The sequence below is a fragment of the Falco peregrinus genome, chromosome 6 (assembly GCF_023634155.1).
Source record: "Falco peregrinus isolate bFalPer1 chromosome 6, bFalPer1.pri, whole genome shotgun sequence".
Lineage (NCBI taxonomy): Eukaryota > Metazoa > Chordata > Aves > Falconiformes > Falconidae > Falco > Falco peregrinus.
In genome coordinates, this window is record NC_073726.1 from 71,900,487 (window position 1) to 71,913,784 (window position 13,298).

The 13,298-nt window shown below is 39.6% G+C and overlaps 1 protein-coding gene across 8 annotated transcripts in view; it reads right to left on the reverse strand.

Moving 5' to 3' along the window:
- Positions 1-418: 418 nt before the first annotated feature.
- Positions 419-13,298, reverse strand: part of SLC15A5 (solute carrier family 15 member 5) — a 71,210-nt gene continuing 58,330 nt past the window's right edge. For all 8 annotated transcript variants that reach the window (XM_027782794.2, XM_027782796.2, XM_027782795.2 and 5 more), the window contains 3 exons: positions 11,645-11,776; positions 3,418-3,526; positions 419-892 (listed from right to left, as the gene is read on the reverse strand). In XM_027782794.2, coding sequence (XP_027638595.1) covers positions 748-892; positions 3,418-3,526; positions 11,645-11,776 — 386 coding nt within the window. In that variant the 3' untranslated portion in view covers positions 419-747. The remainder of the gene's footprint in view (positions 893-3,417; positions 3,527-11,644; positions 11,777-13,298) is intronic.

Genomic DNA, 13,298 nt, shown 5'->3' on the forward strand with positions numbered 1-13,298 from the left:
CAGTCTTCTTTTCCTAATTCCCTTCACCTGGGCTACAATTAGTAATTTTGATGTAAAAAATTCCTGGTCTCCAGTTCTCCTACTAACAATTTTCTGTGTATCATCCTTTAGGAACGACAAATCTCACAGTGCTTCAGCCAAAAAAAAAACTAGATGCCTCAGCATCAGCGTTTCATGACATACTTTACAGACTTATTACTGTTATATAGTTTCCAGTATATTTTTTGGTAGATCTCAAAGCAATTTGCAAAGAAGGTTAGTGCAGCTGTGTCCGTTTTGCTGAAGGTAAAGCAGCAACTTGCTGAAGACTGGGTAGCAGATAAGTAGCACAGCCAAAAAGAGCACACCAGTATACCTTTGCAAGTATCAAGCAGTCAATACCAGACTCCAAAATTATTTGTAAGTGATAGTCACAAAGTAATTTGTTAAATGCATACATGAGTTTATTAATTTTGAACCATTACTAAGCACGAATACACATGGATGCCTGTTTCCCTACAGAGGTTAGAAGCCTCTCTCCATCAACCACGCCAAGCAGTGAGCTCTGCTTGCCCTTGATGTGTTACGGCCTTGCAGGATGTTGCACTGTTAAGTTCTACGATGACTGCTATTTTGCAAACTTATAAATAACATTATTCCTAAGATAATTCATAAATAACATTGGCAGTTCCACTTAAGTATGCTAGGTAATTTATCAGAAAGCTGGTTGATAACACAATCAAAATTTAGTCAAAGGGTGAAATTTTATCAAGTTTTCTCCATAGGAGACAAAATGGGAGAACTTTCCAGGACACCAGCACAATGCTTGATGGCTTTTTCATGCTTCAAAAGGTTTTCTTCAGGAAGACTTCCTCTGAACTCATTGGTGAATTCCTGATTCAGATTTTTGTATCTGCAAGGGAGGACAGGGAAGGAAAAAGCGAAATAATCATCCTTTCTGGGATTAGCTTCACTCGTTATTAGGTAAATTCACTATTTACCTAATTCACTCATTTATTAGGTAATCTTTGACAAGTTACAGTGCCTTCTGAGTCCTGGACTTCTAAGCAGCCTGAAAAATAGGATAATGATATGTGCTTTCCTAGAACCTTTCAGAACGGGAAGTGCCAAATGAGGTGCAGGTGTTAATCATAGGTGTACTGTGTCATTTTAACAAATTTTTTAAAAATAAACCTGCTTTTTTCCTCAGAGAAATTTTAGTGTACTTTTTCTAATTTAGAGTTTTAAAGATGGATTACCCCCTATCCCTAAATCAGTCTTTATCTGAATAGTTATCACCCTTTTTTCCCCTTTCCAGGAAAAGTCTTATTCAGCACAAAATGAAACAGTTACATTGGACCTCAAAAACATATTTCATGTAGGCTTTGGTCATCTTATTGAAAAATGAGGTTCCTCAAATTTGAAGTGCAATACCAGTTTGAAATAAAACTGGAATTTTTTTGGAAGACTGGAGGTCAATAGATGTCTTCATATAAGTACGTTAATTTATGGCAAAATTATTTGTTGAGTTCAACCCAATTCTATGGCCACTTTTTGATAATCAAAACCTTTTTGTTTTCAACAGTGTCACAAATGAAAATTTCATTTTACAGAAGAATAAAATCTCATCTTCTGAAAGGAAAACAAAGTACATGCAAGAGAAACATTTCTAATCATGACTTGGGTCACATTTAAAAGAAAAGAATCAAAATCTAGCCACTGGAATAAAAGGACACTTGTGTCTCAGGTCACAGCTGAAATAATTGACAAGATGCTATGGCAATCTTTGGTGCTGCAAAGTTAGTGCTATATGTAATAGAAAAAGCAGTATTTTTCTCAAGAGTTCCAGAAGTACACTGCCCTTGGAAATTTTCTATTATTGTCATTATCAAATCACTACTGCATCAAGGTTTCTGAAGGATTTCCATAGAACTGCAGCCCACTGCCTAAGAAAGAATGCCACTCGCACATGACCCTTTCCACTCGTGGTGGCACGATCTGCTTCCCTCCCTGTTCTCAACTATGAGTATTACTTGTAACACTGACAACAGAAAGTTAACTGTGATTAAATGTTCCAGCATATAGGAGGCAGACGAACTTTCAAACTACCCTGGATGTAAAAGAGGATTGCAGTTGTGAGTTCCTAGCATTTTCAGGCAAGATTTCAGGCAAGAATTAAATCTAGGCTCTACAGGTAACAAAATTGGTTCCTGTGTGTGGGCTAATTGAGCAGTTCCATTGTCTCCAGCAGAAAGTTGCTTTTAACTCATTGCTTGGTAGGGTATCAAAAATATTTCAGGGTTATTCTGTTGAAACCACTGCATACCACACTAAACGGTAGCAGTCTGCTGTTTTCTTGTGTTCTGGTTTCGGATGGGATAGAGTTAATTTATTTTTTAGTAGCTGGTGCAGTGCTGTGTTTTGAATTTGCTGTGAAAACAATGCTGACAGCACAGGGATGGTTTTGGTTGTTGCTAAGTAATGTTAACACTAAATCAAGGACTTTTTAGTTTCTCAGGCCCTGCCAGCAAGTGGGCTGGAGGAGCACAAGAAATTGGGAAGGGACACAGCCAGGACAGCTGACCCAAACTAGCCAAAGGGATATTCCATATCATAGAAAGTTATGCTTAGTACATAAAGCTGGGGGAAGAAGAAGGAAATGGGGGGAAAATTTGCAGTTAGCGCTTTTGTCTTCCCAAGTAACCTTTGTGTGTGATGGAGCCCTTCTTTCCTGCAGGTGGCTGGGCAGGCAGGTGTTCATGGAAGTGGTGAATGAATTCTTTGTTTTGCCTTATGTGTGTGCAAGTTTTGCACATTTACCTATTAAACTGTCTTTATTCTAACACATGAGTTTTCTCACTTTTACTCTTCTGATTATCTCCCCATCCCCACATGGGGGTAGTGAGCAAGAGGCCATGTGGTGTTTAGTTGCTGGCTGGGCTTAAACCGTAACATTTTTGCAACCCCTTCACCTATGGTCCTATACTAAAGATGTAAGCTCATTAAGACAACAGCAACATTTTCAATATATAGGTACAAAGCCAAGTGCAGCAGAGCTCAGTTCCATGACCAAGATAACTTGGTGATGTGATCTAAACTCTATGCCAACATATTTATGTCCTTCTGTAAAGGAGAGGATGCTCTTTTTTCAAGACATTTTTATGTTAATAAGATCTCTTAAATATTTATGGCTAATTATCAGTGAGGTTGTTTTGGTTTTGGTTTGTGGTTTGGTTTTTTTTTTTAACTTTACCACATACTTTTTCCTGTGAAATCTTTCTCCTCAAGGTAGATAAAAAATACTAAAGTTTGAGCCTTGAACAATAACATATGACCTATCACTACCAATTCTTTATTACAGACTACTTTACAGGTTTTACAAGAATTTCTACACATATCTGCAAATGAAACATCAAGCTTTCATTTTCCCACACATACCTGTGTGCAATGGTCCAGAACCCCAGGGTGTTCACCATCATTAAGGAAGCCAAGAAGAAGAAGAATCTCTCCAATTTACCTTCATGCAGCTTGTGTGGAAACCAGTTGCCTGGCAAAGCAGACATTTGAAGCAGAATTAGTTTACCTTGCAGGATGAGATCTGGCTCATATGAAAGACACAAACATAACTTTGTGTAAGACACAATCACAGCAGGTGCTTTGAACCCCCCTGTAGCTATTTATACAGACTTCATTCTCACAGCATCTATGGTTTTTTTAGTCTACAGTGTAATTTGTTCATGGTTTGCAGATAGGCAATAGAGATTTAGAGAAATGGAAGAACTTTCCTAAAAGATTTGAAGTGTACTGGAAAACTTAACTCTGCACAGCTACTTCTGCAATGATTGGGCCACCTTCCCCCTATATTATCCTGTGCACATAGTAAATGAGTGTCAAATGTGAAAGTTTTAGGAAAAGCCAGAATTAAGGTGGTCTGTAGAAATCCTTAGTTACATCTCTCATGCTTTTAACAGGCCCTTCTTAAGCAAAACAAAAGCACACATGCATAAAAAGCATTTGTTCAGTTCTTTGGATGGTGCTCCACTGTCAAGAAACTACCTGACATTTTACTTTACCTTTCTTTATAGCTGCCTTTATAGCCATGAGTCTGTAACGTGTCCTTGTCTTACACACGATGTTTATTTGCATGAATCAGACCTTTTTCTACCAAGGCTTTTGGCAGTGATGTCTGGGACGTTTTGGTAGCTTAAACTCTGTTCAGCAGAGGATTGTACCACCTATGTAAACCCGGAGCCTTCCCTGCCTCTATTCTTGTGTGCTTTAGTTTGCAACTGTACTGCTTTTGATGTTGTGCATTGGAGCCAGTCTGCAAACAAGCTCAGGTGGTAAATAACTATGGCAATCAAGATGTTTAAAAAGAAAGCCAGCTCCAGTCAGTCCGTGCTTGAAGACAATCAGTACCTGAAGTACCATAACCAACTACAACAAAAACATAAAACCAAGGTGAAAAAGAAGTTACAGTAGATACAGAATATCAGAGAGAGATCTACACTGCTGTAATGACCTTTTACATTATTTAGGAATATGGGATATTTATTGCTTTTAAAGAAGAGAGCCTGTCTTCATTACCAAGTAGTGAAGTGCAATAGGAGCAAATACAGAGTGTGAAACTGCCAGCGCTGAGAACGTGATGTCCACACTATACACAGCTCAGGGGGGAGTTCACATCAGCCCAGTTCCCACTAACAGCTGGAACATATCAGGCACGAGCATTTTTTTGGTTTAGTTCCATCCAAAAGGAAAGAATTATATTTTTTTTGTGCTCCAAGATCACTCCATGATGCAAATCAGAGAGGATCAGGAGATTCAGATCAAAAGCACACTTCTGATTGGAACACCAGCACGTCCAAGGATGCCTTTCTTTGCTCCCTCAAAGCCTGCTATCAAATTCTACCCACATGAATAGTAGCTATTCACCACTGGAATGACCTGAAAGGGACAGGAGGAAAAGCAGCCTTCTTTGCCACAGCTGTGCTGTATGGGCCTGGCAGCCTTAACCATTCTTTTGCCCCCTAATGCCATCTTTAGCCATCCAATGTCATTCTTAGCTTGTCAACATTTTCTAATTAGAGAGAAAGAGCAGTTCCACAGCCCAGGAGCTCCAGCAGTCAAAGGACACCCCACTACTCCTTCCCCCCTCCATATATTTACATCTTTCTCTTTCCTCCACATCTTAGAATTGTAAACACATTTCTTTTCAAAGCAGCTACCTTTACCTCTCCTGAGATTAACGGAGAACAACTGTCATCAGTGCAGCAGTTTTCCCTAACTCCTCCACAGTTTGCTCCACGCCTGTCACAGAGCAGCCCCACCTCACCGCGGCATGTGCGGTTCCTTTTGTAGCATTATCTCAGAGCGAGTTTTAAAACGTATCATTTAACATTGTCAGTTGACTGAGCTCCTAGGTGCTATAACTTCATTTTAGTAGCTTATAAACTTTTACTGTCATAATTCACAATCAGGTAGTTTTTCATTTCACATCCCCCAGTGGCCGATAGAAGTCACGGAGAGAGCGTGTGTATCTGATGAAAGGGAAAGCAGGCATGGGGCTCGGCGCTACAGCTTGTCAAATCAGAGTTCACACTGTCTGCTCGGTTATTTACATTGGCTAGGCTAACTATATGAGCAGCAGGAGCTTCCTAATGGAATGGCGTTTACAATGGAACCTGAATAGGTACTATGTATGTAAAAATAGCGCTAAGGAATTAAAAAAAAAAAAGGGGGGGGGGGGGGAGGAAAGAGGAATTTAGCAGCTTCTAAGAGAAGGGAGTAAAAGAGACCTTTGAAACTACCTTAATGCTAGCAAAGGCACCATATTGAAGTGTTGAGAGTGGGAACGGTTGGTGTTATCAGGGTGAGAGGGCAGCACAGCAAGCAGGAGGTCTGGGTTCTGCCCCCACTTCGCCACTGGCCTCCTCCATGGCCTGTGGATCATGGGTCTGTCTCCTCTCTGCATCTGTAGTAATCACCAGCGTTCAGACAGTGAGGCCAGAACACCACCACGAAGCCTTTGGAAAATGCTGTATTATAAGAGCAACAGCATAGGCAGGGCCAGGATCAGACTGGGCATGGTAAGACTCCAGCTCCCACAGCCCTCCCCACCTCGCTCTCAGCTCACTGCTCCATCCAGAGCAAGAGGAAGGAGCAAGGCTTTCTTTCCTTTCCTTTCAGCAAGAGGTAGCAAGGTTTGTCAGGGGTGCCTTCCTCTATGGAGAAACAAGGGTGGCACCAGTGCTAGAGATATCCAGACTGTTATCCTGCTGCCAATACGTATTTTCATCGGTGGATACAGCAAAGATTAATGCAACCGTTTTCTATTTTCAGCCAAAAACATTTACTTCATTTTTACTTCCCTTTTTAAATGGAAGCTGGTTTTCCATTAAAGAGGGGATAAACCTGGACTACATTCACTTCTACCTACACTTACTGCACAGGGGATCCTGTGCTGGCAGCAAGCCTTGGGAGAACAGCCACCAGTGTTAAAACATCACCCATGTGTTTCATTTTAGAATGAAAACCCTTTAGACACTTTCACCTCTCATCCCACTAACAGCTTCCACCAGCTGAACACAGACTCTAGCACCCTCCACTGACTGGGTTTGGGCTTCATACTTCCAGGATTTCACTCCCAGCCATGAACATCAGGAAGTTGTTGGGCCAGTTTGTTTTTACTGGAGTAAGATGCCCTGGGCACTGCTGTGTTGGAAGAGTCCAGCACTTCCTCATCCTTGAATCAGCATGCAATATACTGACAATTCACTTGCCCCCAAAAGACATCGCCTTTGGGTTCTGTCAATCTTTTACTTTTCTATGGAGATTGCCAACAGAAGTGCCAATTACAGGGTTGGTTCGCCACATAGATAATTGCTCACTGGGAATTAACTTTCTACAACAAGCTCCTGATTTCCATTTTTATTCCAACAATGGAAATACTTTGTAGCAGGAATCAACACAGAGAAGCAGAAGTTTCCTTTAGCTGTGTATATTTTAAAGAGCTTTTTCTTATTGGTTAGAGGTGAATCAGTTATGCATTTCATGGCAAATTTAGAAGAAATTAGAAGATTAAGCCTAGGCAAAGTCAGTTCTTCAAGCCTGCTATACCATATATCATTGAAATAAAGTGCCTGGTAAACTTTCACTGACATTTTACAGTCCTGTCGATTTTGCATTGAAAAATGCTCAGGTAGTACAAGAAGGAGGAACATTACACAATACCAAGAGAAAACACTCGATCCTACTAACACAGACAGAAAAGTGGGTGAAGCAAGATTTAGGACATGGACAAAAAAACCCACCCACTTTCTTGGGCTGCTTCTGGTAGATGACTGACAGCGACAAACTGCTGGCAACGCTATCCATCAAAGATGACGTGGAAAGGGCTGTAAGCCAGCCTTTGAAATATACTAGTGCATACCAGGTATCTGTTACTACAACAGCACCCTTGGAGCTCTCAAGGGATTCACAACAAAGCCCAAAGTTGCATAAGAGGCGCTTGGATTACTGAATAACACCGTCACATTTTAGTATTGGGAAAACACAGAAGACAGAGCAAAACAGTCACACGCCAGAAGTGAGTCTATTCTGTATGGATTCCTGCATTTTTACAGCTATCCTGCAACCTATCCGGACTATTGTCACAGAAAAAATTAATTGATGTCTTACAAAAGGATTGTATTGCCTTCTATCACTTCATCATGCTACTGGGCATATATTTAGTGTTTAATCATATCCAAATTAAAGTCTCAGTCTGCCTCTAATCCTTATTAGTTAAGTAGGCACCAGTGGACACCACCATCTGGACTGAAAGAAATATCCTTTAGCTTTATTATCTTTGGTATTTAGAATCGCACAAGGTTCCAAACTGGGGGGGTGGGGAGAGCACACAGCACCAATCAACCAAACCACCCCTTGCCCTTAAAAACCCACAAAACCCCCTCAGTTCTCTAAATACAAGCAGGAAAACTGTGTTCAGAGTAGTTTCCTACCTCTGACCTTCCCTTCCCCCCCTCCCCCCCCCCCTTTTTTCTCCTTACATATTTACATTAATATTTTTAGAGAAATGTATTCTGAAATGATTGGCATAGGAGGACAGGTTTTGTCTTGCATCTTCTTCCGTTAAAATGTTAGGAGAGGTAAGAGATCCAAAAGAAAGCAGTTTCCCAGCTTGTACTGAAAATATCACTGTCACCCATCATCTGTTTGCACTCGTCAGATTTTTTAAAAAGTCTTATTTTATCATCTTCGCACCATTCTCCATAAATGCGTTAAAAATGATTAATGCAGCTTTGAATGTGACTGATATCTGATCAACTTTGCCAATAAAAACCCAAATAAAACTCTAAACTAGTGACATGAAATAGGATACAAAAATGTTTAAATTTTGTCAACACCCTCTGTGCTTCAGCACTTCAAAATACACACTGGAGGATCTACTTCACTGTACCCTGAATTGCTTCATGGCAAACACGGTCTCATTGCTTGGAGATGGGAGAACCAGAAATAGTCTTGGCTCAGGTTTTAGTGAAACAAGAATCACAGGACAAGACAAAAGCAGCCATAGCCCAAGAGTTGCACGCTAAGCCTTGTTAAATCTTACAAATCCATGGCATAAACACTATCATCTTCCTTCAGCAAAAGAGACAGAACTTTGATCTTCCAATATAAATAAATTAGTTCAGCTTTTTAGGGGAGAGGAAAAAAAAGTTTCAGTTGGTTTGATTTACCCCCAGTTCCATAAATTGTCCAGATTCCAAATCTTTTACAAGCTCTTTAAAAGAGATGAAAAAAATATCAAATGTCAGTAATGAGAGATTAATTTGTGTCATTTGACCTTAGTTTGACTTAAGAGTGGTCACAATTTTATTCTCTGAAGCGCTGTCATCTTTAGAAGTTTCCATAAGTAAACATTAGGCTTCATAAATTAACAAAAAATATTATTTTGCTGGTCTTACACTCTTCATCACAAGCATCAAAGAATACCGTAAGAAGCACAGTGGAAGAGTTGGAAAAAAATACAAATGGAACAAGACAGTTTTGTATATAACATTTCCTATCAAACTAGGAGAAAAACAAAACCAAGCCGATTTGCCTCTTTGGTTTTGTTATAGTCTGTACCACACTACAGTCTACAGAAGTCTGATCCCAAGCCTATTTTGATCTATGAGTGAGCAGGACAAAAGTCTAGCTGCCACGAGTAAGGAACACACTATGTCTTCAGCTTGAAGCATAACAACACAAATGAAGATAGAGGAATATCTCCATTATTTACAAGTTGTGAATTGCATGAATTGTGGTAACTTAGAATAATTAATCTCATTCAAGCAGGGAACACTGAGAAGAAGATACCCAGTGAGATTCCACTTATTTCTAGAAATAAAATGTGAGAGCCCAATAACATGTTGTTACATACTAATAGGGAAAGTAACCTCTAATGCTCCTAACTACAGCAACAGAGCAAACATTAAACATTTGTCACCATATTTTCTCTGAAGATGTTCAAGTTTTGCAAAGGACTTCCCCTTTTTAGGGGCTTATTCCATCCTAATACAGCAGCTTGATCTGACTTGACTACAGACTGAATTCCTTGGAAATTTAGGAGTGATGTTTGCTCAGGATAATGGCACGGTCCATTCCATCTACAGGAACAGGAGGAGGTCTGACAAAATTGCAGACAGACATCAGTTACACTTTTTTTTTTTTCTCCCAAAGCTAAGTAGAGAAGCTGGCCAACCAACTTCATAAAAGTAAGGAGTATTTTAGCCAGGAAACTTTTTCAATTTACTCAAAAATCTTGAGCAAAAAGATTTAAGACATGGTAAATGTGGTCTGCAGAGAATTTTGAGAATACAGGCTTTTTGGTCCCAGCCAATATAAGAATTTGAAGGCTCTTATAAAAAAGTATTTCTGGCAAGAAAGGAACATTTTCTCTTTTGAATCAATTAAATGTTTTCATACAGGCTTACAGAATAAGAATGAATCACCTTGATATAAAATAAGACAAAAATTTACTGCATTGCAAACCAAATGCAAAAACTGATTTCCTTTTTTGCTTCATATAAAAATATTCTATAAAGGAATATCGTGGCACAATGTAGGCAAAATGTTTTGATACTGACATTATACTTAATTATTTTATAAATATTTAATTATAGGTAAAGTCAAAGTGCAGTAAAATATGTCAATTTTACTAAACCAAAATATTTCAACATTATCAAAATTAGTAATTTCCATACTTTCAGTGGGAGGGGAAGGACAAAAAAAAAAAAAAAAAAAAAAAAAAAAAAGGAGTCAGCAATACAATCTTTCTTGAAGTGTTAGTTTCATTGAACCCATATTACCTAGTGAAAAAAAGATCTATTCCACTGGGGGACATTCAAGGAGCTCTGCTCTCCACACTAGATACCTCGGTACTTATTAGATCTTTGCCTGATTCATTTGGGTAAGCATTCCTGTTTTTTTTACCCATCTCTAGGTGATGCTTTTATGTCTTGTAATAAAATTTTAATGGAATAGTTAACTTGAAAACAGCACTGCATGTCAAAGAACCATTCGTTTGTTCAGATCTTGCAAGTAGGAATTAAAATTTCTTGTCACTTTCAAAACACCCACTTTCCCTTGTTTTAAGTTACATGGTTCTTTATGCAGGAAAGAGAAGAACCCAGATCTTAACTATGAGCAGTTACAAAGTTCTGCAACTGTGGTAACTGCAGCGGTGCTGTGCATTACAGCCAGCAGTTGTGCTCTGTAAGAGAATAGTTCTCTGTAATGCAATAACAATTAAACTTATCGATGGCAAGCATCTTTAGAAGTACTGCTTCAGCAAGTGGAACTATTTCAGACACGTGAGCAAAAGGATCCCTGTCCTTTGGGTCAAGGACTTTTAAAATTTACTTATGAAACAAGCCTTTCTGTATTGAACAAAGACTCATTGGCAAAGGAAAAAAAGACTAAGACAATTTTGGCCTGTCTTGAAAGTCAGCAACCCAGAAAAGTCTCCAGTTCAGGGCTTATACTAAGTTCTCCTCAGGAGGCCAAATCTGAAATAACTCCTTTTGAAACACTAAGTTGTCTGGGAATTGCAGAACTCATCTGCAAAAGGTAAAACCACAGTGAGACAATACTGTCCCAGAATCTGGCTTTTCCAGTAGCTGCACAGATGGAGAGGTGTAAGGAAGCAGTGGAACAAATTCCCCAGAGAGCTTTAAAACACTCAACCCAACCTCCTTTCCCCTGCAACGCTGTGGAGTAGAAAGGCTGGCATGTTATGTTCTCCATTCTTCAAAGCACTAATATTGCTCTCATGGCCAGAGGCTTCCACATAAACATGCCTAACATGAACATACTTCTTCATGAACAAAAAAAGGTGCTTCCTAGACAATTTATTTTCTTGTCTTCCAGGACAGAAGTATAGAGATCGGAGTTGAGGGCTTCCTGCAAGATGCCATCCTTCAATAGCTCTATCAAAACTAGGATGACTCATTAAAATTGGATGACTACAGCTAGAAGGCTATTTCCTATCTTAATTCTATCTTAATTGTGAGAGCAAATCAATAAAACTTTGGCATCCCCTTTAATTCTTCTGCCTAATTCTCCAAATCAATAATATTAGAAAACTGCTCAGGAACACCGGTCATGAGCATATTCTTACCTTGAGTGCCCGCATGGGCTGTTTGAACAATGAAAGCTCCCATAAAACAGCCAGCTCCATTAAAGAGAGTTAAAAAATGCATGGAAATCCCTCTAATTCTTTCTGGCACAAGCCGGAATGAAAGTAAGGAACCTTAGAAAGGAAGCAGATATAGTTACAGATTAAAGAAGGAAGTAAACAATGGTAGAAGATAGATAAGACAGAAAAAAATGCAAAGTGTCTTTAATAGGGACTTTCCATATTTTACAGAGAATATCCTTGCTGCAGAAGGGCAAGTGGACATGTTAGCATTTACCTGTTAACAAAGAATTATCTAAACTCTTTAAATTAATCTCTGTAATAAACCACCACACATACAACTATTGGTATTCCACAAGTATGTAAAGACCTTTCACCCAGACAGTTGCTTTCACCTTTCAAAGCCTCAGGCACAGCAAGACCAGAGAAACACCACCACAGTCAGCAAGCGTGAGGAGAGCGGATGTGATACTCAACCACAGGACAGCAGCACCTCCTGTGCCGGAGCCAATGCAGCATGGTCACTAGTGAATACTTCCAAAATCTAGAGCTCTACCTTAACTTGGACAGTTACCTTGCTTTAATTTAAGGCTGGAAAATGCTCCTCTTCCCCAGAGAGAAATCCCCAGAGCTGCTGGCTAATTTTTAAGACATTGGTCTTCACTTTCTTGCCAGAAGCCTAACCAGAAGAAGCAACAGCCATGGTGGTGACAAGGAGCTGTAGCATGCCATTGTAGCATGGATGATTATGAATAAACCCACCAGCTGTAATTTGACTAAACTAAGTTACAGTAGCAGTAAGCCTTTATGATAGCTGTTCTGAGTAACTTTCATTGATTATCAAAACCCCTTGTTTTCTAATTTCACACCTTGAGCCCTCATCCACGCTTGTTCTCCAAGCCCCAGTTTCTCACAGCCTGCTTTATTAGTTGAGTTTGAATGACCTCCAGCTTGAGAAACTTTGTCAGCAGAGGATCCTGTTTGGATGCTGAGTTGCCTGAAACAGCTCTGAATACCAATGAAATTTTATTATCATCTTCTTCCATCCTTTTTAATTTGGATGTCCAAACAAGAGATTTTGAAGCACAGTAAAGAAAAAAACAAACATGGATAGTGTTTTTTCCTCATTCACAATAAGAACCAAAAGTCTGAGGGAAAAAGCAAGCAGGTGAGCCTGGGACACCATCTGTAGATGCAACAGTATAGTCTAAAACATTGTACAATCAGTGTCCTAGCTAACACGAATCACTAAGAACCTAAAAAGTTTTTGGCTATTCCTCCCTTCTAAAAGCAGGGGTGTAAAATACACAGCTTGGCCAAATTCAGGCCAGGTAACTGCATCCTACTTGCCTAAATTACCCCTGCTGCTCCCATTGCATACTCTGCTCCTCGCTTCTCCCATGGCACTGCCAGGAACTATTAAACAGCTGCTGCATTTCACCCTGAAGACTATTGCATTTCATTGGTGGGTGAAGTGATCCTCAATATATCCTTTTAAAAGAGCTGTTTGTTACAAGGCTTCCCATTTCTAAGTGGTCTGAGACTTTCTGATGGACAGGTGATCTTCTTGCAGCACTTCAGCAAACAGTGCAAATCTACTAACCCTTTGTAGGGAAAAGCAGTGACGCCGCAGCAG